The sequence below is a fragment of the Aspergillus flavus genome, chromosome 4, assembly GCF_009017415.1.
Source record: "Aspergillus flavus chromosome 4, complete sequence".
Taxonomy (NCBI): domain Eukaryota; kingdom Fungi; phylum Ascomycota; class Eurotiomycetes; order Eurotiales; family Aspergillaceae; genus Aspergillus; species Aspergillus flavus.
In genome coordinates, this window is record NC_092405.1 from 604,712 (window position 1) to 631,997 (window position 27,286).

Consider the following 27,286-nt stretch of genomic DNA (forward strand, 5'->3'; position numbering starts at 1 on the left):
AAACCGTTTACAGCCCGTTCACTCAAGTTGTTTAAATGTACCTCTTTTCGCCCAGGTTTCACGTTTATTAGCCACGATCGTCCTTGCGGTTTCATATAAAGGTTTCCTGCTCTGAAGTTCTGGGCGCCTGCATCTCATTATCAGCCATATCCAAGCATCAAGACATGCTACATGCAGAATGAAACACTTTTCCAAGACCCAACGTGACAGGACCAGCAAACCAAAAGAGCGAATGGAAATGTAAAACACATGAGATGAGAGAGGAACAGCAAGAAAACGTCAGACTGCCACAATCAAGGGGATAATATTATCAATTACGGACAGGACAGGACTCGCAAAATCTTCACTAAAGGCGGTGCTGATAAAACGGGGACCAGTCTGGTAGCTAGTTGCTAGAGATTTGAATTTGCTAGGATCATGTAGTAGGAGAGTGTTCGACAAAGGAGACGAGAGAAATACAAGCGGAAATGGTATGGAAGTGAAACAGTCTGAGGGAGCAAAGAAAATATCGGAGAGAAAAGAAATCGAGATAGAAAGAAAGGTCGGCGAAGAAAAGAACAGATGATGGTAGTGAAGAACAGATGAAGAAGGACTGTGACAGAGAAGAAAGACGGAGCAGTGAGAAACAGGAAATGAAAGATATGAACCAGATCTATGTAATGCCATGCGAGTCCCAAAAATCGTCCGCTCCCCATTTTATATATTTGCGCCGCTCACTCGGACGACAATTCCCTATGCCCTCATCCATCATGTATGTTCGATCATTGGTCACGCTAAAACAAGAGTGAGATAAACGGGAAAAAAGATGGTAAGTTGCAGAAACATGTCTGAGTAAAAAGAAAATGAAACGACTAGATGAACACAGGCAAGAGTATAAGAAAATCAAGATGAACGGAAAGTCAGATTCATGGGGGATGTTCTGAATCCACCGGCTCATTAAATTTCTGTCGTGCTTCTTCCACCCATAATTCCAGACGAAGCTCACCGGCTTCTACACGTCGTACAGGCACCGTTTTGGCACGACCGTTCGATACTCTGGGGGGAGGCTGCTGTGGCTCGCCGTTTCGAAGTCTGGAAACGGAATACGGTGCGGTACACGACCGGAGATGAACTTTGCCTGGTTCGGCCACAATCCAAGTCTGTTCTTCTGTTGTGGTACCCGCAGGGGGCAGGGCATCTTCCCGAACTTCGATACAGACTGTGAAACTAAACTCGTCATCCCGGGGCAACGGAGTCAATCGGGCGCAAGCGGAGGCCAATCTGGCGAGACAGGCACGGAACTGTGCCTCGAGGTCGGCCGGAGGAGCGGAACCCCGATCCGATAAGGGGGCACCTGGTTTGGATGAATCTTCCTTTCTATCTTCAAAGGTGGTATTGATCTCTCCAGCGGGGACGCGGGGGAAACCCGACAGATCAAAAGCATATCGTTCGAGGGGCTGGTTGGTGCGGAGAGATGAAATGATGATACTGACTGCGGTGATTGTGCCCTTTAAGATCTCTGTCCCGACCGCAATTGACGCGTCATTGATATAATCACACACTTTCGGGTGACGGGACTGTCGGACCGGATAGTTGTAGGCCCGAACGGGCAAGAAAGTCGCTCGCGGATAGACCGAACGGAGGAATAAGATTTGGTGTATTGAAACGGTGAGGAAATTGGTGAAGGATGCCGCCAACGCAGACTGATTGTTGGGCATCGATCTAGGTGCGGTAACTGGGGCGGAAAATGTTGTCATGGTGGTAGTCACGGGGTTGACGGTAGTGCTGCTCTCACTGGCAATCGGCATTGCCGTCGAAGGCTCTGGTGTCGTCGTTTCCACGGAAAAAATGGTCTTGACGGGATCTCGGAGAATCTGAGTGCTGTTCCACCCTGAGGCTAATCATCGCTCTGCCTTTTTTCGAGACGATGGGTCAACAACTGTCTTTTCTGCCACGCATGAAATGGAACTGGAGACTTTTCTCTCCCTCTCTCTTTCTTTCTCTTTTGACTTTTGCTTCTGCGACAATCAGAGGGGAAGGGAAAGTGGGGGGGAGTATATGGGGGTTTCGAGTTGAGTGTGGTTAAAATGAGGGAGGGGATGAGGATCGAAGAGAGTTTATTCTAGAAAAGGGAAAAGAAAAATTATATGGCAGTGAAAGAAACAAAAAAGGACAGAGATAGCGACAGATAAGAAACAAATGTCAAATCAAATGACAAGTATAAATTTTCTTTTTTCTTCAAGAGGGGGGGAAGAAGTACACCAAATTAGGGTGAAAATTGTGGGAAGTCCAACGGGAATAAAGTGGATGATGAAATGGGTGTTTGTCCGAAGGTGAGAAAAGGGAAAGGAAGAGAGAGGGAGGGAAAGAGGGAGGGAGGAGGGGTGACGGTGGATTGTGGTTTGTAAGTTAAAGTAAGGAAGCAACTGTTCGGATTAAACATACGTTGGGTGGACAAGACGAAACAAGCAGGCCTCAGAGCATGGATGCAAAGTCGTTGAGGTCGTGACAATCGGCAACAGAATCTGAGATGCGTTCAAAGAAGGAGAATGGCGTGGATGATAAAAGTTGATGATAATGGGGAAATATTATTTCCCTTTCTATTTTCTTTTTTTTTTCTTTGCCCTGGCTGGAATTTATTTCTTAGTTATTATTCTTCTTTAGTCTCCCCTCTCCCTCGGAAGATTTTGTTCCTGAAAACCTTCTTTTAAAAATAAATTTTCGTAAGGGAACTAGAAAAAAAAATTATATTCCCTTTTTTTCTGGTATTTTTAATTTCCCTTTTTTACCCGTCTGGGGAGAGGAGAGTGAGTGTAGGCGGGCAGACCACAGGAAACCAACCCTTTGGCGGGTGGAAGGGAGAGGTGGATTCGAATGGAGTCGAGTACGGCAAAAAACTGCTCAATCCCAAAAGCGAGAGAGGGACCAAAGAGAGCGAGGAGAATAAAACACACGCAAGCAAAGCACAACAACTCAAGGGAGAGAAAAAAATAAAAAGAAGAAGAAGAGAGAGACAAAAAGAGTCAGTAGGCAAAGCAGTCCTATGGAGGGGAAGGCTTGTCGGGCGACGGGTCAAGAGTCGTCGAGGAAAAGGCGCCCAAGTCACGACTCCAAACCTGTCACGTGGTTGCGTCATGGGTGTGGATGCGTTGCAGAACTCAAGCAGAACAAATCCTCCTAGGAAAATTAAAATTGAAAATAAAAAAAGAAATGGGTAAGGCGAAATAATGTCATAGTACATACATACATCCATGATACATCCCTATCGGGGGCGAACCCGGAAAAAAAAAAAAAAGAAAGAAAAAGGGAAAAAGGCACACGCTATGACAATAGATGGCAAAAAGTTTGCATTATGCATCATTATGACAGATGTGTTGATGGCGAATATTTTTTTTCTCTCTTTTATGAATAATTCAAAGGATAATAGAATAAGATTAAAAAAGAATAGCTTGAAACAAAAAGAGGCATCGGCATGCTCATCACCGATTTCCCTCGTATAGATCTATACACTACAGCTTAACTACAGAGTATACCCTCACACCTGTACATACCCAAGACAGTAATACCTATGGAGTACACAGTGACACATACGACCTTGTACAGCATGCTGACTCGAGGTTTACTATAGAGTATGCATCATACAGTGGTCTACCTTACCGCACTAGATATTTCCAAGTGCTTCTCTTCTTTCCCCACTAGATCAGTCCCTACAACCTAGTGAAAGTGTAGTGGGTGGGATGAGTCGCTCTAGTCCACTTGGCCGATCATCTCGACTATGGTAAAAGCGAAACCTGAATCGACACGCAGGTAACCGCAGTAACAGTGGTAATATTCATTCTGTAGTACCCGTCCTCCGAGTAAGCCTCTTACATATTGGCAATTAGTACTCCGTAGAAGGGGAGATTAAAAGGACTACCTAATTAAAATACCAAGGGGGGGGGGAATCAAACGAGATAAAATAAAGACAACATTAACAATAGATCCTACTATCGGTATAAACCATAAAGAGTATGGTAATACCACCGCAGCATCAACTATTACTCAATCTTAGCCTTAATTTCATTCCGGTCTCTTCATTAGCTCAATGCCCCTAGCTTTTATTACCTGGATGTATGGAGTACTTTGATTGTATTGCATAAAAAAGTAATCCAGCACCGTACTGCTAGGGAATTAATTCCCCTACTGGTAGCACTAATGCTCCTGGCTGATTAGATATACAGAGGATCTGGATGAGTGGTAGTTACCGTTTGGGGGTAACTACGTATGTACCTACCTTATTGCAGATCTTATAGCTTTCCTCCTTTGAATTTGATTCCTTGGCACCAGAGCCACCAGAGCCAAGGAGACAAACGAAAGTAAAAAAGAGAGATGAAAGGGGAGCAAAAAGGCAATCGCTTTCCTATGAACAGCGAGTTTTGATTTCTGATGTTTGAAAATAGTTCGTTTGTACATACATACCGTACCTGAGACGACCGCTGTATGGTATCAACCATACTGTACATGGGATCTACCAACCCATGTATGTATGTACGGTACCCGCTCCGCACATCCATACTTTCAATTAGACAATTTCCCTAGGAAGTCGCCCCTCAGTTAAACCATCTAAGTGGAAGATATAGTTATGCCGAACTACCCTTTATGACCCCCACTACAATCGCTTATGGGAATGGTCAGTTACGTACGATTCCCCCTTAGTCTGAGCAGCACAGCGGGTAGCACAGTAATACCGTGATTATGCCATTCCGATTGATCTTCTGCTATATTGCCAAGTACGTCCATCTTGTAATAAAGAATTTCAGCCATCTACGTCAGACCAGCATAGAATACACTTCTGAAGTTCATCATATCTGCACCCGCCAATTAAACATAATGTGAGAGGAAAAAGTAAAAAAAGTACAACACATAAAGACCTCTTAGTCTGCTGCATTTCTATAAGGATTTGTCTTTATATCAGTGGAACATGTGTCGGATATAACTGCCGTGTGACGGTAATCCCCTGTCCATATTGACACCAGTCTTATACATACATTTTAATACTCTCTCAATGAAAAAATCATGATGAGTCTGATGTACAAGGGAATAACTTTCTTGATTCTCATTTTATCTAGGAGGAGGAAAGCAGATATAAGGGATTGCAGTTGAATAAATGAGAGAAGAGGGGGGAAGTAGAGTAAAAGAAACAATTGATGAGAAAACTATCTTGTGCAGAAGAGTTTTGTTTGGTAAAGAAGACATGCGTTCCCATGGTTCTTCGTCGCCCACCATGGAGCGGGTACTGTCTTTATCGCACTTAGTTTGCTCCCATGAAATTCCACTCACCGCTTCCTTTTCTGCCTGGTTCTATCATCTGCCCCTCCTAACAACGCGCCAATTCGCGGTCGTGTTGATTAAGTGGTAAAGTTACCAAAACCTATCAGTCTCACCAACAGGGACAAGGGCCTTTACAGTGAGCCTGGTGTTTGTTGACGATTAGCTCAATTCGTGTATACTTGATCCCTTTCAGCAAGTCGTATCCGACTGCCTCCTATCAACTGAACTAGCCTTCCGCCTCGATAAGTACCAGTTCCTTCCAACATGGAGCAAGAGCTCCTCTCGTTGCTTGCGGACACGCAATCCCCGGTTGCCGATACGAGGAAATCTGCTGAGCTTCAACTGCTTCGCCTCTATTCGAACGAGAACTTTCCCCTTTCCCTCGCCGCTATCGCTTCTCACGATTCCGTTCCTACCAACCTCCGCCAGTCGACCCTCTCAGTACTGCGCACCTTCATCGCTGCCGCCTGGTCCCCGAATCTAGATGAGTTTAAGGGCCAGATATTGATCAATGATGTGAATAAGTCTCAGGTTCGCAGAGCCTTACTGGATCTGGCTACTGTCACAGAAACTCCAGAGCGCAAGGTTAAATCCTCTGCCAGCTTTGCGGTCAGTAAGATTGCCAGCGCCGATTTCCCCGAGCAATGGCCAGAGCTCCTTCCTACAATTCTTCAGATCATCAATGATGCCAACAGCACAGCTAGCGCTCTGCATGGTGCGTTGAAGGTCCTCCTGGACCTGGTAGATACAGGGTTCAACGAAGAACAATTCTTTAATGTTGCCAGGGATCTTCTCACCTCACTGTTCAACGTCGCAACCAACGAGTCAAGAAAACCTATGCTGCGAGCCTTAGCTGTCGCGGTGTTCCGCTCATGCTTCGATACGCTGGAGATGGTACTCGAGCAACACAAAACTGCGGTCAAACAATTTATGGACGAGGTGCTTGGCGGCTGGTTTCCTTTCTTCATCTCGACTCTGAAGGCACCCTTGCCGCAGGCTCCCAATGAGGAAGAAGAAAGCAAGGAGGGTGAAATACCTTCGCAATGGAGAGGTATTATCGGACTCAAGTTACAAGTCGTCAAGGTATATACTCCTGACACTGAAACTTCTACGGTCCTTATGCTGACCATACATCATTAGACTTTGATGAAGATCCGAATGGTCTTTCCGGCTCTTATGACGGGCCAGAGCCCGGTTTTCTTCTCCACCGTATGGACAGAGCTGTCCAATATCCAGGCTGCCTACTACGAGTTCTACATCAACGACGAGAGACAAGGCCGTCTGGAAGATGTGGACGGACTTCCCTATACTCTGGACTTTTTGGTCCTGGAGGAGTTGGATTTAATCCAGACATTAATCAAAGCACCCCCTGTAAAAGCAGAACTGCAGCAGCAATTACAGAACGCAGGGCAGGCTGCGACAAGCTCCAGTTGGCTGCCCGAAATCCTGAAATTAGCCGGCTCGTATGCGCAGATCACCACAGAGGAAGAGGGCTTGTGGGACATTGATGTAAATCTTTTCCTTTCAGAGGAGACATCTGTCACAGCCAACTATACCCCTCGCACATGTAGTGGTGACCTGGTAGTCAAACTTGGTGAATGGCTGAAGGCTCTTACGGCCGAGGGCTTACTTGTCTACCTGAACAATGTGTTTGCTGATTCTTCTTCCACGTAAGTGTTCCTTTGGTGTGCGAAATGGGTTCAGAAGGTAGATCTAACCTGTGATTCGGACGATAGTTGGAAAACCCGTGAATCGGCACTTTTCATTCTGAATCAACTTCTACGAGACTTCCACGAGGTGTCCCAGTCGATTTCTCCAGAACTGGCTACGGGTTTCAGTAACCTTATCCAGTTTTCCCTCCAACAGGAGCATGAGTTTCTTCGAGCTCGTGGCTACCTTGTGGCTGGAATTCTAGCTCAGGTTGCAGGTGAAGCCTTCAGTGCGACAGCCGCTTCCTACCTCGAGGCCACCCTGAAGGCAATCTCGGAAGATCCTTCGGAAGTTGTTAAGGTTTCATGTATCCGGGCCCTGCAGGATCTCATGCCTTCACTCCCTGCTAGCATGACGACTCCCTTGCAGATCTCAGTTATTTCAGCTATATCGGATTTTGTCTCCGAGCACGACCTCAGTGAGCCCTCCGACAGCGATGACCTCAAAGTTACACTCGCGGAGACACTTCGTGATACAATCATGGTGAATCCCAGTGTGGTCCTCTCATCTATCGCCATCGATGTGCTTTTCAACATTGCCAGCAATGGTGCTACCAATTTCCAGTTAACAATGATTGTAACGGAGGCTTTTGAGGATATCGCAGAATCTGTTGCAGACCAAGGCCATGATTCCTTTGTCCGTCTCTGCGAGAAAGTGCTACCTTCATTGACAGGGGCTATTGATGTGGGAAACCTCACACAAGAGAATGCCCTCACAAATTTCGCAGCGGATCTTCTGCGAGCGCTCGCGGAAAGAGCCCTTGAACCTCTTCCAGCTGGGTTTGTGGAGGCCGTCATGCCCAAGCTGAACCGTCTGTTGTTGGATTCGACCGACGCGGAACTTATTCGCCCGGCAACAGAAGCTGTTCGGCATATGCTTTCGCACGACTTCAATCAATTCATTACATGGCGTGATCCACAAAGCGGAAAAGAGGCAACTGAAGTTGTCTTGGTGATCATCGATCGATTGCTGGGTCCTGCCGTTGACGACAATGCTGCGACCGAAGTAGGGCAATTAGCCGCCGAATTAGTGGAGAAAGCTGGATCAGAAAGACTTGGACCTTATCTGCCACAACTTTTGCGGGCGGTCGCTCAGCGACTTGCCACTGCCGAGCAAGCCCAATTCATCCAAAGCTTGATTCTCGTCTTCGCTCGGCTGACGCTGATCAGCGCGCGTGAAGTCGTGGATTTCTTGGCACAGGTGGACATCGGAGGCCAGAGTGGACTCCCCATAGTGATAAGCAAATGGCTTGAGAACTCGGTCAATTTTGCCGGATATGACGAAATCAAGCAGAACATTATCGCCTTGGCGACGCTTTACAACCTCGAAGATCCCCGGCTAGCACAAGTACAGGTTAAGGGCGACCTTATCATCCAGGAGACCGGCCGCATTAAGACACGATCGCAGACCCGCAACAATCCAGACCAATATACGACCGTGACTGCGCCACTGAAAATCGTCAAGGTCTTAGTCGAGGAGTTGGCCGCAGCGTCCGGAAGCAAAGAGATTGATGCGGCCACGGCTGCAGCCCTTGAGGAAGAAGACAGTGACGACGATGATTGGGAAGATCTTCCCAGCAACACCCTCGATCTCAGCCTTGGAGTTACTAAACAGGAGCTGATGGCGTTCGGAGAGGGTGGCACAGAAGGAGTGTTTGGTGTGCGCAAGCGTGATGACGAGACGCAAGCTTTCTTGTTAGACTTTTTCAGAAACGCATCCACTAAGCCAGAGTTTCAACAACTCTTTGCGACCTTGACGCCAGCCGAGCAGGACAAACTTCGGAGCTTAGGATGAGCATTGGACCACTGGTACAATGCAGGGGCTTTGTGAAGGTCCGCCATCTCTCTCCTCGGTGGTTTGCTTCTTCTGATCTGTTTTCGCATAGCCCTTACTTCCCCCGCCTTAAAACTGCGTGAAATTACGGCATAAGGCCTATATGTACCTGTCCCTATGTAGTCATGTCCAAAGTGTGTAGATGATGACGAATACAATCGTGGTGAGGCAGGATAGGGCTTAGTTTATGGATGCGATTGTATGGGCCCGGAATGCTCCAATGAATTAATTAATGCATATTAGAAATTTCGAGTGAAATACTGTCCTACGGACCATGTGCATTGCATGAAAAATTCGGCCCCTACCAGCGCAGCGCCAAGGCGCATGATCTACGTTGACATAACTATCCTGGTTAGGTAAAAGGCTGTCTGGGGGACAATGAGATGAAAACTCGACTGACATTGTGGTTGCTCAACAGTGGCGCCAGCTTCATGCTATATCTACTTACGACTACATGTATTTGAGGTGGCTGGTCTTGGCGCAGATGAACGACATTAGGTTTTGAGGGGTATTTTCATATTTTCCGCGCTAAGACTCAATGATGCGACGTCTTGGTACACGGCAATTTCGTATACGGAGTCGGATGTTAGTAGGACAGTGCGTAGTGCTACCAGTTCATGAGCAGTAGGACAGTATGATCTGTTACCAATCGGAAACATCTCCCAGATCCATAATTGTCGGACTAGAGATGCACGGTCTCCAATCCACCCCCTGTTGAGCCACACCAAGAACGAATAACCGTCCGATCTATTTCCTTGAGGAGCACACCAAGCTGACTTGTCATATTATGTATGGAACCATACAAACCTACTCCCAGCTTGCTTTACTTTAGAACTGTGGCCGGTACTACCTCTACCACCTACGCGAACCGTGTACGACAGTTACAGTCAAGCCGGTGCAAGATGTATGTCAAACCACTTAAGATGGGAGGTAGTACATAGTACTGTTTAGTAGAATTTCTGACGGGGTCTAGGTAGTAATTAGGTAGTATCTTCTAAGTCGGGTCGGGCGATGAACATCTGGAGTATGGAGAGTGGTGATACCTTTATGCACGTAAAGGACGCTACATCATCCGCCCAACAAAGTGGCTGATCGACCAAATCCACAACTTTGATTGGCTTTTCCAGCGGACCCGGCTAATGCGGGGTTTCTAAGCTGTCGTATTTTCCTGCCTCAGTAATTCTGCTTGTATTTGTCGAGGAAGGATTCTGATGCACAAACATCTATCATGATTCAAGCATTCTAGGACAGAACTGGAAGAGGGTTGGTGCGTATGATCATCAAAGTAAAATTCCGGACCAGACAAACTCTGGGTTTAGACCGGAGCGGCTAAGGGATTCCAGGCGCATCGAGGGCGTCAACATAGTTGCACAATGGGTTCGGCAGGGCAGAGTGACGAATCAGTATCCGGCGGGCAATACCAAGCAATACCCAGAACCAGTGCCCTGGTGCCCTGAGGTGCACACCGCCACCGTCAGCGGACCCGACATCCTCTCTCTTGGGTCCAACACCCCTGCTGCCCGTAGGTTGCAATTTAGGTTTCCCTAATACCTGCTCTATATATTCACGCTTTACCCCTCTATATCCGAACTGTCTCTTTTCTTCTTGGCTTTGGTTTTCCTTTCTTTCTTTCTTTTCTTTCTTGTTCCTCTATATATACCCTTATTACATTTCTAATTTTTTTTTTCCCTTTCCCTTTCCGTGTGTCCCTCGCGTACTTCTACCAAACTCTAGACTCAATCAAGCAATCATGGTGCATCCCAATATTGACGAGCATATCGTAGTCGATGTGAGACATTTCCCCTCCCCGTTTCTGCAGCTTGAATTCCCCTTCCATTCCGTTCCCCTGCATCCGAAGAATAACATGTAAACATATTCCGCGCATCATAAAACCCCCAACTTTAATTTTTCTTTTTTTTTTTTTTTATTCAATGACTTCCCTGCCCTTGAAGGAGCAATGGGCCTTAATTTCATACACCGAGAGATATGTTTATGCGCAGGATGTGACCAATTCCCATGTTATAATTAGTGTCAATCTATGTTCAAATCTTGCATCAAATGTTCTGTCCGCTTAGGGTGATCCGGTTTGGAAATCCGGAACGCTCAGGAAATTGTTACCCCTCATGCCGAGCCGGCGCGTGGTGCATTCGAGCTGTCTATCGCAACCTCAAGAACAATCATTGACCCCACAATAAGACTAGTGACGAAGACTCCCTCTGTGACGCCCAATCCATAATCGACTCCAACTTCAGTCTTCACTCCACAGTCCGAGATTACGAATACGAAAATGGCCGCCGCTACCACGCCTACAGAAACGGGCAATACCCCATGCCCAACGACGAGGAAGAGCAAGACCGTCTAGCATTCATGCACCATCTGTTCAAACTTCTCCTCGGAGGCGCCCTATACCGCGCCCCGATAGAACAAGCCCAAACGCCGCAGCGCATCCTCGACGTCGGCACCGGCACCGGCATCTGGGCCATCGACATCGCCGAGGACTTCCCTGGTGCGGAGATCGTCGGCACCGATCTGAGCCCCATCCAGCCTAATTGGGCGCCCCCGAACTGCACTTTTCTCGTCGATGACGCTGAGAGTGAGTGGGCGTTCAGCCCGAGCGAAGCTTTCGATTACATCCACGTCCGCAGTTTGGGCGGCGGTATCTCCGATTGGAAGAAGTTTCTTAAACAGGCGTACAACCATGTCAAGCCTGGTGGCTGGGTTGAGATCCAGGAGTATGAGACCTGGTTGCGCTCCGATGATGGGACTGCTGAGCGGGCGCCGATGCTTATGGATTGGCAGTATAAAATCGACGAGGCGAGTAGGCTGTTTGGACGGCATATGAACGTTGCTCCTAACCTTGCTCAATGGATGGAGGATGCGAAGTTTATTAATGTGCAAGATGATGTTTACAAGGTACGTGAGAGCGTGTATTACCTAAGGCCGGATACTTCGTTTGTTAGAACGAATGTAGCTGACAGAAACCAGGCACCTGTGGGTTCATGGCCTAAAAATAACCGGTTGAAGGAAATCGGAAGAGTGGGCAGAGTCACTCTGTACGAGGCCGTTGAACCTTATACACTGGCCTTGTTCACCCGGGTGCTGGGCTACTCACCCGAAGATGCCCGGAACTATGTGGACAAAGTGCGCGCGGAGCTCCTCGACAGCTCCCACCATATCTACGTGCTATACCACTATGTATACGGACAACGGCCGCTGGAAGACGACACTAACGCACAAGGCATGAATACGGATATATGACGACAATGAGTGACACACATGTAAAAGGATTTATCTTTGTTTATAATTTCGTTGAATACCCTCAGTGTTAGCCAGAACGATTGGAGTACATTGGAACGTGGACATAGCGATGAGCTATAATAGTGAAAAAACATTTGCATCTAATACAAGTAAATGAACCCAACTATCCCTGAAGAGAATAACCGACACCCTCGCCGGTACCCATAGCCACTAAATTAGCCCTCATCTTCTCCGCCCGCTCCCCAACCCCAAACGCAGCATCATCACGATGAACCCAAGCCCCAACCCCATGCTGCAAAACCGCCGTAGCCCGCACCTTCTTATCCGCCTCATTCCCAGACACCCCCTTCAGTCCAATACTACCATGCAGCGTAAGTCTCGTCTCCTCCCCACCCTCAGCCTTCCCGCGATACACCCCACGATGCAAAATATTGCTATCATAGAACACCGCATCACCCGGCTGCAACTCCACCACCAACTGACCCGGCATATCCGGCTCATAAGGCCCAGCATTCCTCTCCGCCTCAGTCCTCACCCGTCGATGCGACCCCGGAACAACAATCAGCGACGCATCAGGACAAAGCGCCAAATTATACTGCGCATGACTCTGCTTTCCCTGCGGACTCTTCGACTCCAACAACTTCAGCTCCTCCTCCGGTCCCACCGTCTCGGGGATATCATCGCGATGCCACCGCAGCTCGAAATCCTTCGTCTCCGGCGCAACCAGTAGATTGAATAGTTCCATGACCAGAGGCTCCTCCTCGTTGCCCTCGGTGCGCGTCACGCCGAGCAGCTCCTCGGCCACGGCGAGCACTTTCTCGGAGAAGTAAAAGCGCGCGAATTCGGCGCGGCCCGGCATCGAGGGGTGGAGGAGGTGCTGCACGCCCCAGATGCCGCCCTCCGAGGCGGGAGGGGGTGTGGTCGGCCAGGGCGGGAATTGCTTCGGGACGGTGCGGAAGTGAGGCCAGTGGCCTGTTCGGGTGAGTGTGGTGGCTTTTGTTGATACGGTACGGAATTGGGCGACTTCTTCGGGGGAGAGGATGGAGCGGACCACCACGAAGCCGTCGCGTTGGAGGGCGTCGAGGTGGGGGGTTGATTGGACTGTCATTTTTTTTTTGTTTCTTTTTCTTTTTCTTTTCCTTATTTATGTATACTCAAGTAGATGTATTGTGTTGGTTATGTATGTAGAATAATGAGTTCAATTAAAGATGAACGTTGAAGTGGGAAAGAGAAAAAAAAAGTTCATGCGAAAAGCCAGAGAGGAAACAAATTTTTATACTCCATTCAGAACAACAACAATGGATTTGTGTAGCATCCATACAACTTCAATCTATTACCCAACAATGTCGTATACCGAATACTACGTCGGGAACAAGCCCCATACTACCCAGGAATCCATGATCTTCGGTCTCGTTTATATTTCCAGGAAATTCGGCCGGATCGGATTACCCCGCGGCTGCCCCAACTGATAGAGAAAATAAAGCGGGGTTTCGTTTGCGTTGTTCGCGAAGTTCCACTCAGGAGTTACACTACGGCCCGTGGATGGTTACATACGCGTGTGGTATGATTGTGCATGGACCTACCTATTGCCTTCTAGTAAGGATTTTGGGGGATTTCGATTACTATCTTGTTTAATATATACTTGGAGAGTCAGGGCTTCCATTGCTCCGGATGATTGTATTCTTAAGCTCCGAGGCTTGTTCAGGGTCTAGGCCTGATTGGGTATGGTGTTTTGTAACCCTGGAAAATGCAGCCAGTCAAACAGTGTGAATATTATTAGAATACATTGATTAAGTATTAGACATCCTCAGAAGCACCCCTTATTGATGTCAAGGAGAGCTTCAATCAATCCCTTCTTCTCTATCATACATCATCCAGGTCAAATTGCGGATTTTTCAAATAATATCAGACGATATCCCCGACTGTACCTACCAACCTGAGACACCAACAATCTCCAGGGGCATGTCTGCCATTCAACGAATACCGTTAATAAGCCGCGTCACTCATTGGGCAGATCACTTGGCATCCACGGCTCCTCGGCCATAGGGTTATGAACATAAGGGAATCCCTCAGGCACTATCCTTTCAAAAGCCTCCGCCGACACTCCCATCGTAGCAGCCATGCTAGCTTTGGACCGCCTGTTAGCTTCATCCCCGGCGTGTCTCCCCTTGTAAAATTCCAATGTGCGAACCAACTCCGTCCTGGAGAACTCCTCAGAGTAACCATTGACTCTCACATCGGACGACCTAACAACCGCAACGTCGCCATGAATATATCTGTTAAAGCACCGGCTCACAAGTGGATTTCTCGGTGTCTCTGTCTTCTCATACTGCTGGTTAGCATGGTAATTCCAGCGGTCCACAGGTCTGTGAGAGTAGAATTTGCCAGGTTCGAGAATACCGCCCCATCTGGTCCTTCTCTTTAACTCCTTCAGTTCAGCAGACCATTCACCGTATGAGTCCAGGGGCATCGGTTCGATATAGTCCGCCTCGGTGAGATTCTCTTTCGTCGGGTCACGGGGTACGGCGCGGATGAGGAAACAGTTGTACTTCTTCGCCCCTGTGCAGGCCTTTTTGTGTGTTTTCCAATCGTCTTTCTAACATGCTGGAGAGCAGTATGCTGCTACTTTGCAACCGGTGCACCGGCGCGTACCTGCGTTTTGGCAGCTCGTGAAGGAACAGCTTGGTGTGTTTTCTTGACTTGTCATTCTTCTGGTGTGCCTGTCGACTGAGTAGAGTAATTTTTACTTGGCTTGAAGGTGCAATGATGGAAATCCAGAATCAGTGCGTCTCCTATTTGGAGGACACATTTTTAGGCGGTGAAGAGTTGAAGGATCATACAACAAAGAAGCTGGCCATAGCTGAAACCCTAGTGGTGAGGCTGTATTGACGGTTGTTTTACCAAGAATTCACATCATGCGCAGTCAAAGAACAGGACACAAGGCGCTGATAACTGTCATGAAAGAGAAGATTTACTTTACCTGATTAGAGCATTCTTCAATACATATAGCTTCTATGGTATTTACCCATCTGTACAGTTTTGAGTATGGAGAGCTGAGTTCAGGTACATATACTACGTATGTACATACACGGAAGTACTTAGCCGAGGATCGCTTACCCAAAGTCAAAGCACACCGATTCAATATCGATCCCTTGCATATCATTGCCATTCTTTGATGAAAATGAGTCAATTCCAATCGACCGGGTTCCACTTTCCATCTTCCGAGAACGAAGATCCATGAGCGTGACCAATATGGGATGTTAGAGATCGTGGACTAAGAAACGTTGATGGTCGCTTCTGTCGATAAATACGCTAAGGTATGGTTTTGCCGCGATGATATCAGCTGAATTGTGGAGCCCGTATTCGACTGTTTCTTTACGATGTTGGCGAACAGACTCGTACGGACTATGGTACGACGGATACAGCGGTTCGGTCTGTAAACTACCCCTCCATTTGACCCCTCAGCTACTAAGGGTGGTGCCACTCCTTAGCCCCATATACCAAGGAGCTACTGTGAAGAGGTCCTTTTAGAGTGCTTTAGTGCCCCATACTTATCCTTGGTAGAGATTGTCAGCTTGTCACTTACTTCGGAGTATTGTCGTTCACATTTAAAAAATACTCGTACCAGTTGTAATACGGACCTGAAAGAGTCCTTAGTGTACAATACTGCTTACAGAGCTACTGCACGGATCGTCAGCCTCACAAAGCTCAGCCAGCCTCTAATTCCGTAGTGAACCCTTAATGGTTATCTGATGCTGGTGGCGGGGCTCTGAAATCATCAGGAAAGACTTGCTTCTGCTTCGGCGGTGTCGCTCTGCCGTGTCTTGTAGATCACAACTAGTCAAAATACCAAGAAAATTTCCTTGTTTAAAGCTGCAAATTATTTTCGTAGAGCGGACCTTACCTTTTCTTTTCGTAAAATTTTTTTCAAAGACAATCGGGGAATAAAGACTTCCATTCAGCTGTTTGTGTTTTTTAGAGGTGCACCTGTGACGCCAAGCGCTTAAAGCTTATCGTTTTCTCTCCTCACAATTTACCCCTCCGCGGATATTTTTCCTCAAGATTTCACATCATCAACTAAAGACCCGCAGCCATATTCACAATGGCGTCAGGGACGAATATGGGCTTCAATGCCCTCCTTATTATATGTCTCGTGCTCGTCGTACTCCCCTCCCAAGTCCATGCATTTGGCGCTGGCAGTATGTGTGCCCGTGGCTTTATCGGTTACCCAAAATCATACCCGGCTGCTGACACAATTAGATATCGCTTCGATCTCCGCCGTTGAGGGCAAGAACTGGCGCCATGGCGATATTGAAGATATGCTCAAGACCATTGCCTTTATCAAAGGCCATAAGTGGACTTCCACCATGATTAAGCGCGTCTACTTTGGCAACTGGTTGCGTGATTAGTGGGTCTCATCTGACGAAGCTATCTGCTGCACGTGCTAACCCTCTATAGCTCCCAGGCGATGGACGTCGGCACCCTGAAGAGTGTCCCAGCTGACACTATCCGAATCCTCGTCTGGATACTGGCTTTTATGACATTCGGTTATGCGACGGCGGAGTTTGAGGTCACATCTGAGAGGCTCGGAACTTATCGTCCTGAGGAGCATATCGAGTTCGTATTACTCTCTATGTATATGAAACTGCATATGGCTAATACTTCTTTACAAGCAACCCAAAGGACTATGCCGACAACGAAGATGCGCGCCAGTACGATTCTCGTCTGCGTGGCCCGGTCCGTCAAGTTGAGCTCGATATCGATCCCAATACCGGCATGAAGAACTATATCGCCAACGAACGAGGAGACTGGTCCACGAGTTCGGGGTATATCAAATACAGTTTGTCTCGCAGTATCCATTACGGAAGACTGTATACCAGAAATGGAAACGAGGAGGACCTCTGCGAAGCTTTGCGATGCCTCGGCCAAGGACTCCATACTCTTGAGGACTTTGCAGCACACACGAACTATTGCGAACTCGCGCTTCGTGAGATGGGCTTCCGTAATGTATTTCCGCACACCGGCCAGCGGACTGAGATGAACGTTCGAGGTCACCGTGTTTACCCTCTCGTAACAGGAACATTCGGTATGGTTGATTTCTTCCATTCCGTACTTGGAGAAGCGACCGATCATTTCACCCAGTCGGAGGTCAACGAAATGGATATTGCGCTGGGAGATGCACAGACAAATACATCCTCTGGATCTGCTAGCGCGTTGACGGCACTGCTCGGCAAGGTCCCTGGCACAAAGGATCTTGTTAACCAAGCCGAGGAGCTCAAGCGTCGCTCAGATGAGCAAGAATCAGCAAACAGGCGTGGCGGTCGTCGTTCAGGCTATTCAACCCGCGGATCTACTCGATCCTATGACGACTACGACTCAGGCAGCAGCCGAGGCTTCGGAGGTGAACGAAGCAGGGCAGCCAGAGCTGATGATTCCAATCAAACTTCCTCGGGCGGCTTGCCTGACTTCGACGCAAACAATACCATCCAGCAGATATACCCTATTCTGCAGTTCAGAGATAACGTCGTGCGGAAGCTCTCATCCATCATTGAGAACATTCCCGGTCTGGAAACCCTGGTCGAGACAATCACTGAAACCTTGACCGTTTTTGTTATGTCTCTACTGGCGCCCTTCGTTCGTCCTATCATCAACGCTGCCTCTAAGCAGCTCCAGGCTGGCTCTTCTAGTGTCATTGACGCTTCTGGCCAACACCAGTATGAACCATGGACTGACCCTCACTGCACCGACCCTACCCACTCCTTGCTGTCCAAGGATCACTTTTCCAACATCCTCAATGAGCCAGCTGGTCAAGTCGCTTCTGCCATTCTGAAATACGTCGCACCTCGCGTCCTGTACGCTTGGGAAAACACCAACATCTCCGATCGGCAGGTTGCGGAAGATTGCCTCCAAGTATTCCATCATCCCGCTCTGAGGGATATGCGCAACGAAGCACATCGGACCATGTACGAAGCAGTCGAATCTTGGGTGCAGTCTAGGCCGGATCGTGGCTCCGAACTGAACGATATTCTCAGTGCCGAGGGTGTGAAGGCTGGAAAGAACCAGACAGGAGAGGGTGGCCACTCCCATGGACACGGCCATAGCCACAGCCATGCAGCTCAGCAGTCCCATACTCAGTCAGGACAGTCACAGTACCGCCCACCCCAATACCAACAGCAACAAAGCTCATCTAGCCCCTTCGACCAACTTTCTAGCCTTCCCATTCCTGGTATCTCTAAGCTTAGCAGTGCTTTCTCTAGCTTGGGACTGGGTGGCTTCTCGATGGGTGACGAGACCTCGCAGCAGACTGCACCTCCGCCTGAACCTCAGCATCAACAATCTCATCAGTCTTACCATGAACTATCTCATCAACGCCAGGACCATGAATCTCGCCACCAAAGCCGCCAGTCGCATCACTCTGGGGGCAAGCACAGCAGCCATGAGAGTCGTCAATACGGTCATGGAGGTGGAAAGAGCGCAGACTACTACAACGAGTCATCGTCCAGCCATGGATACGGTGATCACTCCGAATCTCAAGGACATAGCCAACGTCGCCACCGTAAAAAGAAAAGTCATAGTGATGACAGTGATGAAGATTATGACCCTGGGTATAACGTACACTCTCGACAAGACCACAGTCATGGCCGTGATGAAGATCATGAGTCTAGGTATAACCTACGCTCTCGACAAGACCACAGCCAAGGCTACGGACAAGAATATGGCGGTGGATATGGCGGTGGATATGGCGGTGGATATGGCGGTGGATATGACGGTGGATATGGCTCCGGTGGATCTCGTTGGTGATTAAGCATCGTGATAAATGTTCTGTCTTGCTTCTCTTGTGGTATTTTGGGCTGAGTAGGTGTTGAGATAGGGGTAGGTGGTTTACCGGCTAAGTGGAAAGGCATGCAGTGGTCAGCTTGTTGAGTGTGTCAAGGCAGTTAGAAGCAGGCTCGGATTGTGGGCTCAGGATAATGCACATGTCAATGCTTTCTATTCGAAACTAAGTATATATTATAGTCTTATCTCGTATACCAAAAATTGAAATTTAATTGAATAAATAATGCCCCAGCTGCAGCATACTGCTCCTGTCTCTTTATGTGTCTCAGAACTGGCCTTCCTGTTGTTCTATGATCGGTGTGAGCAGCTTGCCATCATCCAAGGCGTTCTCTATGTTCCGCAAAGTCAATAACTCCATCTCACGCTTGGTTTCACGTGTTGTCGTCCCAATATGAGGTAGAATCATAACTCGGTTGTCATGGAGTAGACCCGGGTGGATAATTGGCTCATTTTCGAAAACATCTAGTCCAGCAGACGCAACTTTGTCTGCTTGCAGCGCTTCTACCAAGGCTGCTTCATCAAGTAGCGAGCCTCTTGCTGTATTGATAATGACCACGTCATCTTTCATCTTCTCGAACTCGGCTTTTGAGATGATATAGCAAGTCTTCTTTGTGGCCGGTAAATTAAGACTGATGATATCTGAATGCCGCAGGAGTTCATCAAAAGTCACATATTCGGCATCTCCTGTTTCTGACTGAGTCCAATGTACTGCTGAATACTAAGAAGGAAATATTCCTACCTTCCTTGTCTCTAGCGAGCTTAGAACGATTATGGTAAATAATCTTCAACCCGAACGCCCGAGCCCGATGCGCAATAGCCTACAATCATATAAGTCAACAGCAACAACATATACCTAGTCAAAAACACTCACCTGTCCAATCGCACCCATCCCCAAAATCCCAAGTACCTTACCCCCAGGATCACGACCTAGAGGTGTGTCTCCTTTCCATTGTCCATTTCTAATAGACACCAAAGGTATCATAGCCTGGCGCAAAGCACCCAACATCAAGAACATAGCCACATCAGCCGTGGCATCCGCAACGACCTTCGGAGTATTAGAAATCCGTATACCCCTTTCAGTGCAGGTTTGTATATCCATCCCGTCGTATCCCGCGCCATTGAGACAGATAAACTTCAATGTCAGCGGTAGGGAGTGAATAAGCTCCTTATCGAATGGCCCAGTCTCGAGGGTTGAATTCGTCCGGTAAAGTGCTGCGACTCCATCCCATATCCCGGATTGACAGTTTTGTAAGAATTGATGTCGGTTGCCTGTGAACTGGTATGTTTTGTATTTGGTTTGGAGTGCGGACCATTCACTCTTGCTGTGATGGAGTTTGCCGATTAGGAGTATACTTGGTTTTGGTCGGATTGATGTGGCTATGTGCTTGGTGATGGTTGTCATTTTTGTTTCTTTTTGTTTTTGCTTTTGGGAAATGGTTCTATATATGGTTGAGGACGAGTGTTGGGTATCTTTCTACTGGCTCCCCTTGCTAATACTATGGCGTTATGGCGTTTGGCCGAGTGGTCGGCGAAAGTTGCCAGTGCCGAGGCCAACATCCCTGCAGTGCCCTAAAGATATGGCTGAGTATAGCGATAGTAGTTTGAGTGAGGATAATCTTGAGAGAATAATGTAGTTGATATAGAATTTTTATTTCATTTGCTCGCCCATCTCTTTCCTCATCTAGGTGAAAATTAGGCACAGATACATCTAATCCATACTGACCAGACAAGGCTCTCCAGGTATGTAGTACGCCTTTCATAAAGGCTAAATCGGGCCGGGCCGCTACGAACAGGAGCAAGTCATTGAGTTAGATTTACTTTGTGGTATAGAAATTTCTATAGATATAATAGGTGACTGCGCCGTGTTTCAAGTACTTTCGATGCACTGGATTCCTGCATTTCTATTTGGGTTGCACTCTTGCGTGATGCACGTCAGCCACAGCCATGCTACTACTCCTGATTGCGATGATAAATATACACTCCAATAGGAAAGAGTTCAGGGATCTTGATAAGTCTGCATTTGGTCCAATGCATAATTGCATTGTACAAAGTATGGTTCGTGTGGGTCGCATAATGGCCGGTCCTTCCTATTAGTGATGCGGCGCAGTGACTTTGCATGACACCCCCAGTAAGTTTTAGCGCCCTCAGCATTGCTGACCTTCATTCTCCAGACACCATGGAACATTTCTCCTGGGCCACTTGAGGGCTCTTAGCAAGCCCTAGCTTATCATCTCTGACCGCAATTGTTTCAGTAGGCAAAGCTGGGACCTACATTCTAAAAAGATGGCCAGTCCTCCAATCGACTTGTGTTACAACTACTGGACATGGTGCAACGCCCAAATATGGCAAGGCATCTAAGACTACTAAAATAGCTGAGATGCTAAAGTAGCGCTAGACAAGGGTAGCGAGGCTATGTTGCCCTTCGCAATCTACTTCATGCTGCGGGGTATCCCCAGGCAAGGCACCCTCGTGGTTATTTAAGATCACATACAGTCTCATATACTCTCCCATCTTCTGAAAATGCTCACATAGCACCGATATTCACGATAAAGAAGCAAAGACTGACAGCCATTGGCCTAATGTCACCACCTTATATTTTCAAGGGGAGTTCTCCCCAACCATCCAATCTTTCTACCCAAGACTTCAACTTCCGTGCTATTATACCTTCCGTGGAAGTCGCGGACGAAGACCCTCCTTCGTCAGTAGGGGGTGAACGGACGCCTTCTGTGTCCGACTCTGAAGACTCCAGTCACCGCGCTTACACCCCAAGCCAGAGCACGGCGACTCCTCCCCGCCGTAAAAATCTAAGCTTGGGTGTCACGGAGTCTTTTCGAACGTTGAATCTCGAGGGAACCCTTACATCGCATCGAACACCCTCGTGGCGGCATGATGCTCGACGACAGAGTACTGGTTTGTCCCCAGGCAGGTCCACATCCACGTACGGGGGCTTGTTCAATGCGACGCCGGAGCCCACACCAGAGCCATCACGGGTACAGCCTACCTTGAATCGTGATTCAAGCGTTGACGGCCTAGTGAGCGATTTAGAGAATTCTCATCTGCATGGTGGTGGGCCTCCAAGCGATGACAGCGACCAATTGAGCGAGAGCGACGACGAAGACGACGACAACGCAACAGACAGTGACGACTCTTCCTTATACAACGTGCGATGCGAACGCTTGCCTAGTGCACCTATATACAACGCTGGGTTACAGGAAATCCTACGAGACATCAAAAGCCAGTTGTCAGCCCTCCAAAATGATATGAATCGATGCTCGTTATCTCGCGACCGTGGTTCTGATCTCTTTCAACTGCACGAGAAGGTGCGCATGTTGAACGAGCTCGATTGCCCCGAGACGCGCACGGTGGGGTTCATTGGAAACTCCGGGGTCGGCAAGAGCAGACTGATAAACTCTCTACTAGATCAAGAAGGCCTCGCCCGCTCAGTAGGTCCATCCTCCCTGGAGATATTGGTTATGTCAATAATCTTCTGACAAAGTATGCATAGAGTGGTGATGGTGCTGCATGTACCTCGGTAGTAACCGAGTTTCGACACACGGATGCGCGCCATCCAGATCGTTATGCCATCGAGGTCGACTACATGGACGGGGAAGAAGTGAAGGAACTACTAGAGGAGCTCGTTCAGAGCTTTAGGATGTACTACACCGATCTTTACCGCGAAGTGACTAGTATAGAAGAGCAGGAAAGAATCCGTGACCGGTCAACCAGAGCATGGAGCACACTGAATTCACTGTTTAGAGATCAGCCGGAGCTCACACACGAGTTTCTTTCCGATCAGGCTGACGGTGCATTGTCTGGAATATTGGAACGGCTTAAAGACTGGGCAGCTCAATCATGTACGCGACGCCCCGGGGGTGCAGCGCTTCAGCATACTATTATTCCGGGTAATGTCCAAGAATGCAGATCTCATCTTGATATGCTTACAATGGATCCGCGTGGTGAGAGTGAGGTTGCCATCTGGCCCTTCATTAAACTGATTAGGTATGTGCAATTTGTGTAGTTCTACTGTATCTGACTAATATTTGTAGGGTATACCTACGATCGCCTGTCTTGAGAACAGGGCTGGTGTTGGCTGACTTGCCTGGTTTGTCCCCTATCTCCTACAGTAGAATTCTTCATACACTAATACCAAAAACCAGGCTTTCGTGACCTGAACTTCGCAAGAGTTCGGGCCACGGAAAGGTACCTCAGACATTCATGTCACGAGGTTTTTGTCGTGACGACAATCTCCCGGTGCGTTTCCGATCAGAGTATTGAAGAGATAAAGAGGCGCTGTGCCCAAGAACAACCATTGCGTATAGTGTGCACCCGCAGCGAAGTATGGCCATCTTATGTTCATAGGCTATTACTGGAGATCGAGTGCTTACTTGACTCAGGAAGTAAATGCAAGCGAAACGGCTCGCGACTGCCGTGACCTCAGGGCGCAAATCGAGCAGCTACAGAACAGGCTTAAGCAGGTTAATAAGCGGCTCGTGAGGGAACGGAATTCTAGGCGGAGACGCACTGAGATACTACAACTCATGTGAGGTTTTGCCTTGCCTTGCAGTTGTGCGCACACTATTGATCCATTACTGACGTGTGTCAATCTAGGGAAAATCAGGAAGACGCAAAGCTCGAGTACGTCTTAGAACTCAAGATAGACCAAGAGGAAATATCAAGTCGTCACTAATATACTTATAGGCTTGATCGTTTCCTGGTTGAAAGCCGAAATCTGAGGGTTACAAACCAGTTACGCCGAAATCACGGTGCTGAAGTCCGGGTCTTTTGCATCAGTAACGAATGGTATTCCAAGTACCGCCAGGATGCGAACAGACACACCGACACCTATATCGAGCTCAGCGGTATCCGAGAACTTCGTCGCTATTGTCAATTAGTCCCAGCAGAGGCTCAGTTTCGTTTTACAGCTGCGTTTATAGAGCATCGCGTGCCGGCTGTTGTGAGGTCCGTGAAGCAATGGGCCCTTGCTGGCTCAGATGATGTAACCGCAGAGAGAGCCGATGCACTTCGGCAAATATTACGGGATGTGGAGAACGTCTTTCGCGAGGTATGAGCATCATATGCGAAACTACACCCGGGCTGACATAGGGTAGCGGCTTATCCTTCGAAATTCAGAAGTTCGAGAGTTTCCAAGAAGACTTGAAGATCGGTTTCGTGACAGCATCTTCGGCGTGACACGTGAGTATCTTCCAGAAGGTCAATCAGTACATCAACTAACATCTCTTGATTGCTGTAGATGAGTGTTGCCCCTTATGGAAACGCAGCGCACTACAAGCTAGCGGAAGGTGGGAACGTGTAAGTTTATGAGTTACTATTGAACATCACCTGGGATAAAACCTAACGTATTGTAGTGGCATTATAGCACATATTCTGCATTCTGTCGAAAATATGGAACGCATTCTACCCCCGGTGCTGGTGGTTATCATTGTTGGAATGAAGAATTGCTGGAAGGCATGCAAAATGATCTAGAAGAACCTTGGGAATCCATACGAGACTGGGTCTGTATGCAGAAAACTGCATTAGAAGAGACTGTGAGAAGGACATTCGAGGAGAATACAGGCAAAGTAGAGGGTACGCGTTATCAACCAATCCCTCTAGCCGAATATTCCACTAACCAACCTTAGATATAATGCATCTTGCTCCCTTGGCTCTTGAAAACTTCATCGACAACATGGACGACTGGGAGAACTGTGTGATGGCGGCTATCAACCAGTCTCTAGATCAGTTAGTTCTAGGGCTAAGGTAAGTCTCTCCGGCTAACTGTGCAAGCACCATGAATTGACCTCATTTTACGCAGTCGGGTAGAAACAGACACTCTCCATGGCCACGATAGTTCCTATGTTGCAGGTTTAATGCGACCTGTATATAACGAATGCAACAGTGAATCAGGTATGAAAACTTTTCTGTTGGCTTAATCTTGTTTCATCTGTTATATACGGAAGCAGTCTAATCTTGATATAGGCACAGGATCCGATGCTCGACGGAAAATGCTGATGCGTAGTCACCTCACGAGCTCCAACATTTTCCCAAATCTCGCCAACATCAGCGAAGCCCAATGTCGGGCTGTGATCAGAAATACTTGTCAGGATATGAGGCGCATGGTAGATGAGGTTGTAGGCAATATATGTAACGATCTTCACAGTATCGTTGCGGAAGAGGGTGAGGCTACTGAGGCAAGGAGGTTCCCTGAAATGGCGAGTACACTGCAACGTAAGGTTGATGCAGCCCAAGCAACCCTCGAGCGTGCACAGAGGATTGTGGGCGACCTGAAGAATACACCAGATGTTGTATAGCTTTTCGGGTGATGTCGAGTATATATTGGAGAATTGCGTAGATTTTTCCTAGTTTTTACGACAGAATGTCATGTATATCGAGAAGCTCAAGCAAAGTCTCTCTAGTCTCCTTGGAATATTGATATTACGTGAGATCATTGATACCAATCCTAAGGTTAGCTTCCTTACTTAAAGCAACATAGAGCTTGTCATTGCTAGTCTTACAAATCCGCGACATCACTACCCGGAGCCGGTATCTCAATCAGCCCTCTTTTCTCCTTCGTCCTCCACTGGACCCCTTTCAGTAGATTTTTTAAAACAGACAGAGTAGGCATAGCCACCCCATTAGCACGACCAACCCTCAGCGGTTCGCCAACAATACTCTCGACCTCAATAAGATTCCCCTATCACAATTGTCAGTAAAGACACACCTCATCTCAACCCCAACTCCCCAGAAAGAGAAGAAAGGAATCAACCAACCTTCCAAACATCCTCCAACATACTCGGAGGCAAATACAACGCCACAGGATAAGCCCCAATAACCTCCTCACAAACACTCCCCGGCAAATCCACCCCAACAGACCCCGCCGCAGCCCGAATCTCCTCCATAGCAGGTCTAACCAGCATCTCCACCGCATCCCCTGCAAGCCTAATCCGCCCCGTATCCAAACCCGTAAGCGCACAAATCGAATTCAAACACGCATTGAATATCAACTTCCTCCACCGACTATACCCCACATCCAATCCCAGGACACACTTCGTCTTCCCAGCCGCAGAATACAATCCCACGAAACGCTCTGCGGCTGCCGCTTCAACGGCAATATCTAAATTAGGATTCCGGAATGCGCCAATGACAAGATCATCCGCGGATCCGTGCTCGATAACCCCAGGTGCGACCTCGTGCGAATCAATCATGCTTATGCCCGAGAGGACGATGTTGTCGGGGAAGGCGGCGAAATAGGGCGTTTCGATGTTCAACCCATTTTGGATTAGTACGATTACAGTGTGGCCTGGTGTTACGGCTGGCTTGATCAGATTGGCTGTTGACGGGGGACAATCGGTGATCACTTTTGTGGTGCAGATTATGTAGTCGTATTTGGGGGAGTCCGGGGTTGGGTCCGGGATGCGGTTTGTTACTGTTTATTGTGTAAGTAGTGGGTTTACATGGAATTGGGTTGGGTTGGCACTGGGTTAAACGCTTACTGGTGCTGGGTTTCCATCCTTTTAGAATCCCGTGGTCGCAGGATGTGATGTTGAAGCCGTTGGATGTTACGGCGTGGTAGTTTGAGCGTAGGACGGCGGTTACACGGGCCAGGTTTCCGGCTTCCAGGTTTAGGGCTGCGATTGTGCCGACGCCGCCGCTGCCGATTAGGAGGATGTTGGCTTTTGGGGGTGACATTGTTTCTTTTTGTTGGTTTGTTGGTTGGTTTGTATGTGTGTGCGCGTGTGTGTACAGGAGGTACTTGGAGAGGTAAGGCAGTCTGGTGGTGAGGGGACGTACAGATGGATCTCCAATTTGGTGTGGGGGAATTAGTTCAAGCATGCTTAGTGGGTGATTAAAGAGGCTAAATTATGGCGGGCTGCGGGGCTAGTAGAGGCCTTAAGATTTGGTTCACCATGTTTCAAAGTGATAAGCATAATCATGTAGAGGGTGTCAATTGTTTTGGATATACTTCAACTATGTGATTCGAATTGGGGGTTGTCCCTCCTGATAATTTACTATTGATTGGCCAATAACCTAAGAGAAATCTGGTAACTGAAGTTCCTATGGTTAGCGTTGTATTCCCTCCAAGTGATATTCATGTATGGAGAGCATGCTCAAACAGACAGCCCTTCTAGAGATGCTACTCATATATGGTCTAGAAAGCTGTATCTATCCAACCCGTGCTATAAGATCAATCAACTAAATAGCACGGCTACTGCCTAAACTCAAACTTAATACAAAACACATCATTTCATTTTCATTTTCATTGTTTTTTTTCGCTCCTTATAGTTCCCTACCTCCAAAGTCAATCAATTAGTGATGACGCGAAGCGGAACATCTAAGCCCCGACACCATAAATCATGACTTA

At 47.9% G+C, this 27,286-nt stretch overlaps 10 protein-coding genes across 10 annotated transcripts; 4 read left to right on the forward strand and 6 right to left on the reverse strand.

Moving 5' to 3' along the window:
* Nucleotides 1–905: 905 nt before the first annotated feature.
* Nucleotides 906–1,787, reverse strand: F9C07_3388 (putative mitotic spindle checkpoint protein; the record flags this gene model as incomplete). The annotated part of the gene is made up of 1 exon (XM_041286194.1): nucleotides 906–1,787. The coding sequence occupies one exon, from the start codon at nucleotides 1,785–1,787 to the stop codon at nucleotides 906–908; it is 882 nt and encodes a 293-aa protein (XP_041145707.1).
* Nucleotides 1,788–3,089: 1,302 nt separating this feature from the next.
* On the forward strand, nucleotides 3,090–10,352 carry F9C07_2283025 (putative importin beta-5 subunit). Its single transcript, XM_041292565.2, has 4 exons — nucleotides 3,090–6,372; nucleotides 6,430–6,959; nucleotides 7,026–8,831; nucleotides 8,885–10,352. Exons 1-3 carry the CDS (start codon nucleotides 5,554–5,556, stop codon nucleotides 8,791–8,793), a joined length of 3,117 nt encoding a protein of 1,038 aa, XP_041145708.1. The 5' UTR covers nucleotides 3,090–5,553; the 3' UTR covers nucleotides 8,794–8,831; nucleotides 8,885–10,352.
* Nucleotides 10,353–10,582: 230 nt separating this feature from the next.
* Nucleotides 10,583–12,090, forward strand: F9C07_2068382 (UMTA methyltransferase family protein; the record flags this gene model as incomplete). Its single annotated transcript, XM_041292566.1, has 3 exons — nucleotides 10,583–10,621; nucleotides 11,029–11,745; nucleotides 11,818–12,090. The coding sequence occupies 3 exons, from the start codon at nucleotides 10,583–10,585 to the stop codon at nucleotides 12,088–12,090; spliced, it is 1,029 nt and encodes a 342-aa protein (XP_041145709.1).
* A 163-nt stretch (nucleotides 12,091–12,253) lies between these two features.
* Nucleotides 12,254–13,198, reverse strand: F9C07_3391 (phytanoyl-CoA dioxygenase family protein; the record flags this gene model as incomplete). Its single annotated transcript, XM_041286195.1, has 1 exon — nucleotides 12,254–13,198. The coding sequence occupies one exon, from the start codon at nucleotides 13,196–13,198 to the stop codon at nucleotides 12,254–12,256; it is 945 nt and encodes a 314-aa protein (XP_041145710.1).
* An 891-nt stretch (nucleotides 13,199–14,089) lies between these two features.
* Nucleotides 14,090–14,797, reverse strand: F9C07_3392 (uncharacterized protein; the record flags this gene model as incomplete). The annotated part of the gene is made up of 2 exons (XM_041286198.1): nucleotides 14,090–14,649; nucleotides 14,743–14,797. 2 exons carry the CDS (start codon nucleotides 14,795–14,797, stop codon nucleotides 14,090–14,092), a joined length of 615 nt encoding a protein of 204 aa, XP_041145711.1.
* Nucleotides 14,798–14,987: 190 nt separating this feature from the next.
* F9C07_3393 (uncharacterized protein) lies at nucleotides 14,988–15,308 on the reverse strand (the record flags this gene model as incomplete). The annotated part of the gene is made up of 2 exons (XM_071511096.1): nucleotides 14,988–15,042; nucleotides 15,208–15,308. The coding sequence occupies 2 exons, from the start codon at nucleotides 15,306–15,308 to the stop codon at nucleotides 14,988–14,990; spliced, it is 156 nt and encodes a 51-aa protein (XP_071366272.1).
* Nucleotides 15,309–15,930: 622 nt separating this feature from the next.
* F9C07_2283029 (HET-C domain protein) lies at nucleotides 15,931–19,152 on the forward strand. The gene is made up of 4 exons (XM_041292567.2): nucleotides 15,931–16,289; nucleotides 16,351–16,498; nucleotides 16,549–16,707; nucleotides 16,764–19,152. Exons 1-4 carry the CDS (start codon nucleotides 16,193–16,195, stop codon nucleotides 18,889–18,891), a joined length of 2,532 nt encoding a protein of 843 aa, XP_041145712.1. The 5' UTR covers nucleotides 15,931–16,192; the 3' UTR covers nucleotides 18,892–19,152.
* On the reverse strand, nucleotides 19,153–20,780 carry F9C07_2283030 (glyoxylate/hydroxypyruvate reductase). The gene is made up of 3 exons (XM_041292575.2): nucleotides 19,799–20,780; nucleotides 19,667–19,745; nucleotides 19,153–19,611 (listed from the first exon to the last, which is right to left on the reverse strand). Exons 1-3 carry the CDS (start codon nucleotides 20,327–20,329, stop codon nucleotides 19,193–19,195), a joined length of 1,029 nt encoding a protein of 342 aa, XP_041145713.1. The 5' UTR covers nucleotides 20,330–20,780; the 3' UTR covers nucleotides 19,153–19,192.
* Nucleotides 20,781–21,506: 726 nt separating this feature from the next.
* On the forward strand, nucleotides 21,507–25,235 carry F9C07_2106003 (uncharacterized protein; the record flags this gene model as incomplete). Its single annotated transcript, XM_071509002.1, has 11 exons — nucleotides 21,507–22,370; nucleotides 22,433–22,926; nucleotides 22,974–23,029; nucleotides 23,085–23,178; nucleotides 23,536–23,562; nucleotides 23,626–23,989; nucleotides 24,179–24,237; nucleotides 24,305–24,513; nucleotides 24,567–24,684; nucleotides 24,740–24,831; nucleotides 24,904–25,235. 11 exons carry the CDS (start codon nucleotides 21,507–21,509, stop codon nucleotides 25,233–25,235), a joined length of 2,709 nt encoding a protein of 902 aa, XP_071366273.1.
* Nucleotides 25,236–25,335: 100 nt separating this feature from the next.
* Nucleotides 25,336–26,769, reverse strand: F9C07_1496557 (ketopantoate reductase). Its single transcript, XM_041286197.2, has 3 exons — nucleotides 26,418–26,769; nucleotides 25,695–26,350; nucleotides 25,336–25,618 (listed from the first exon to the last, which is right to left on the reverse strand). Exons 1-3 carry the CDS (start codon nucleotides 26,755–26,757, stop codon nucleotides 25,436–25,438), a joined length of 1,179 nt encoding a protein of 392 aa, XP_041145715.2. The 5' UTR covers nucleotides 26,758–26,769; the 3' UTR covers nucleotides 25,336–25,435.
* Nucleotides 26,770–27,286: the final 517 nt, after the last annotated feature.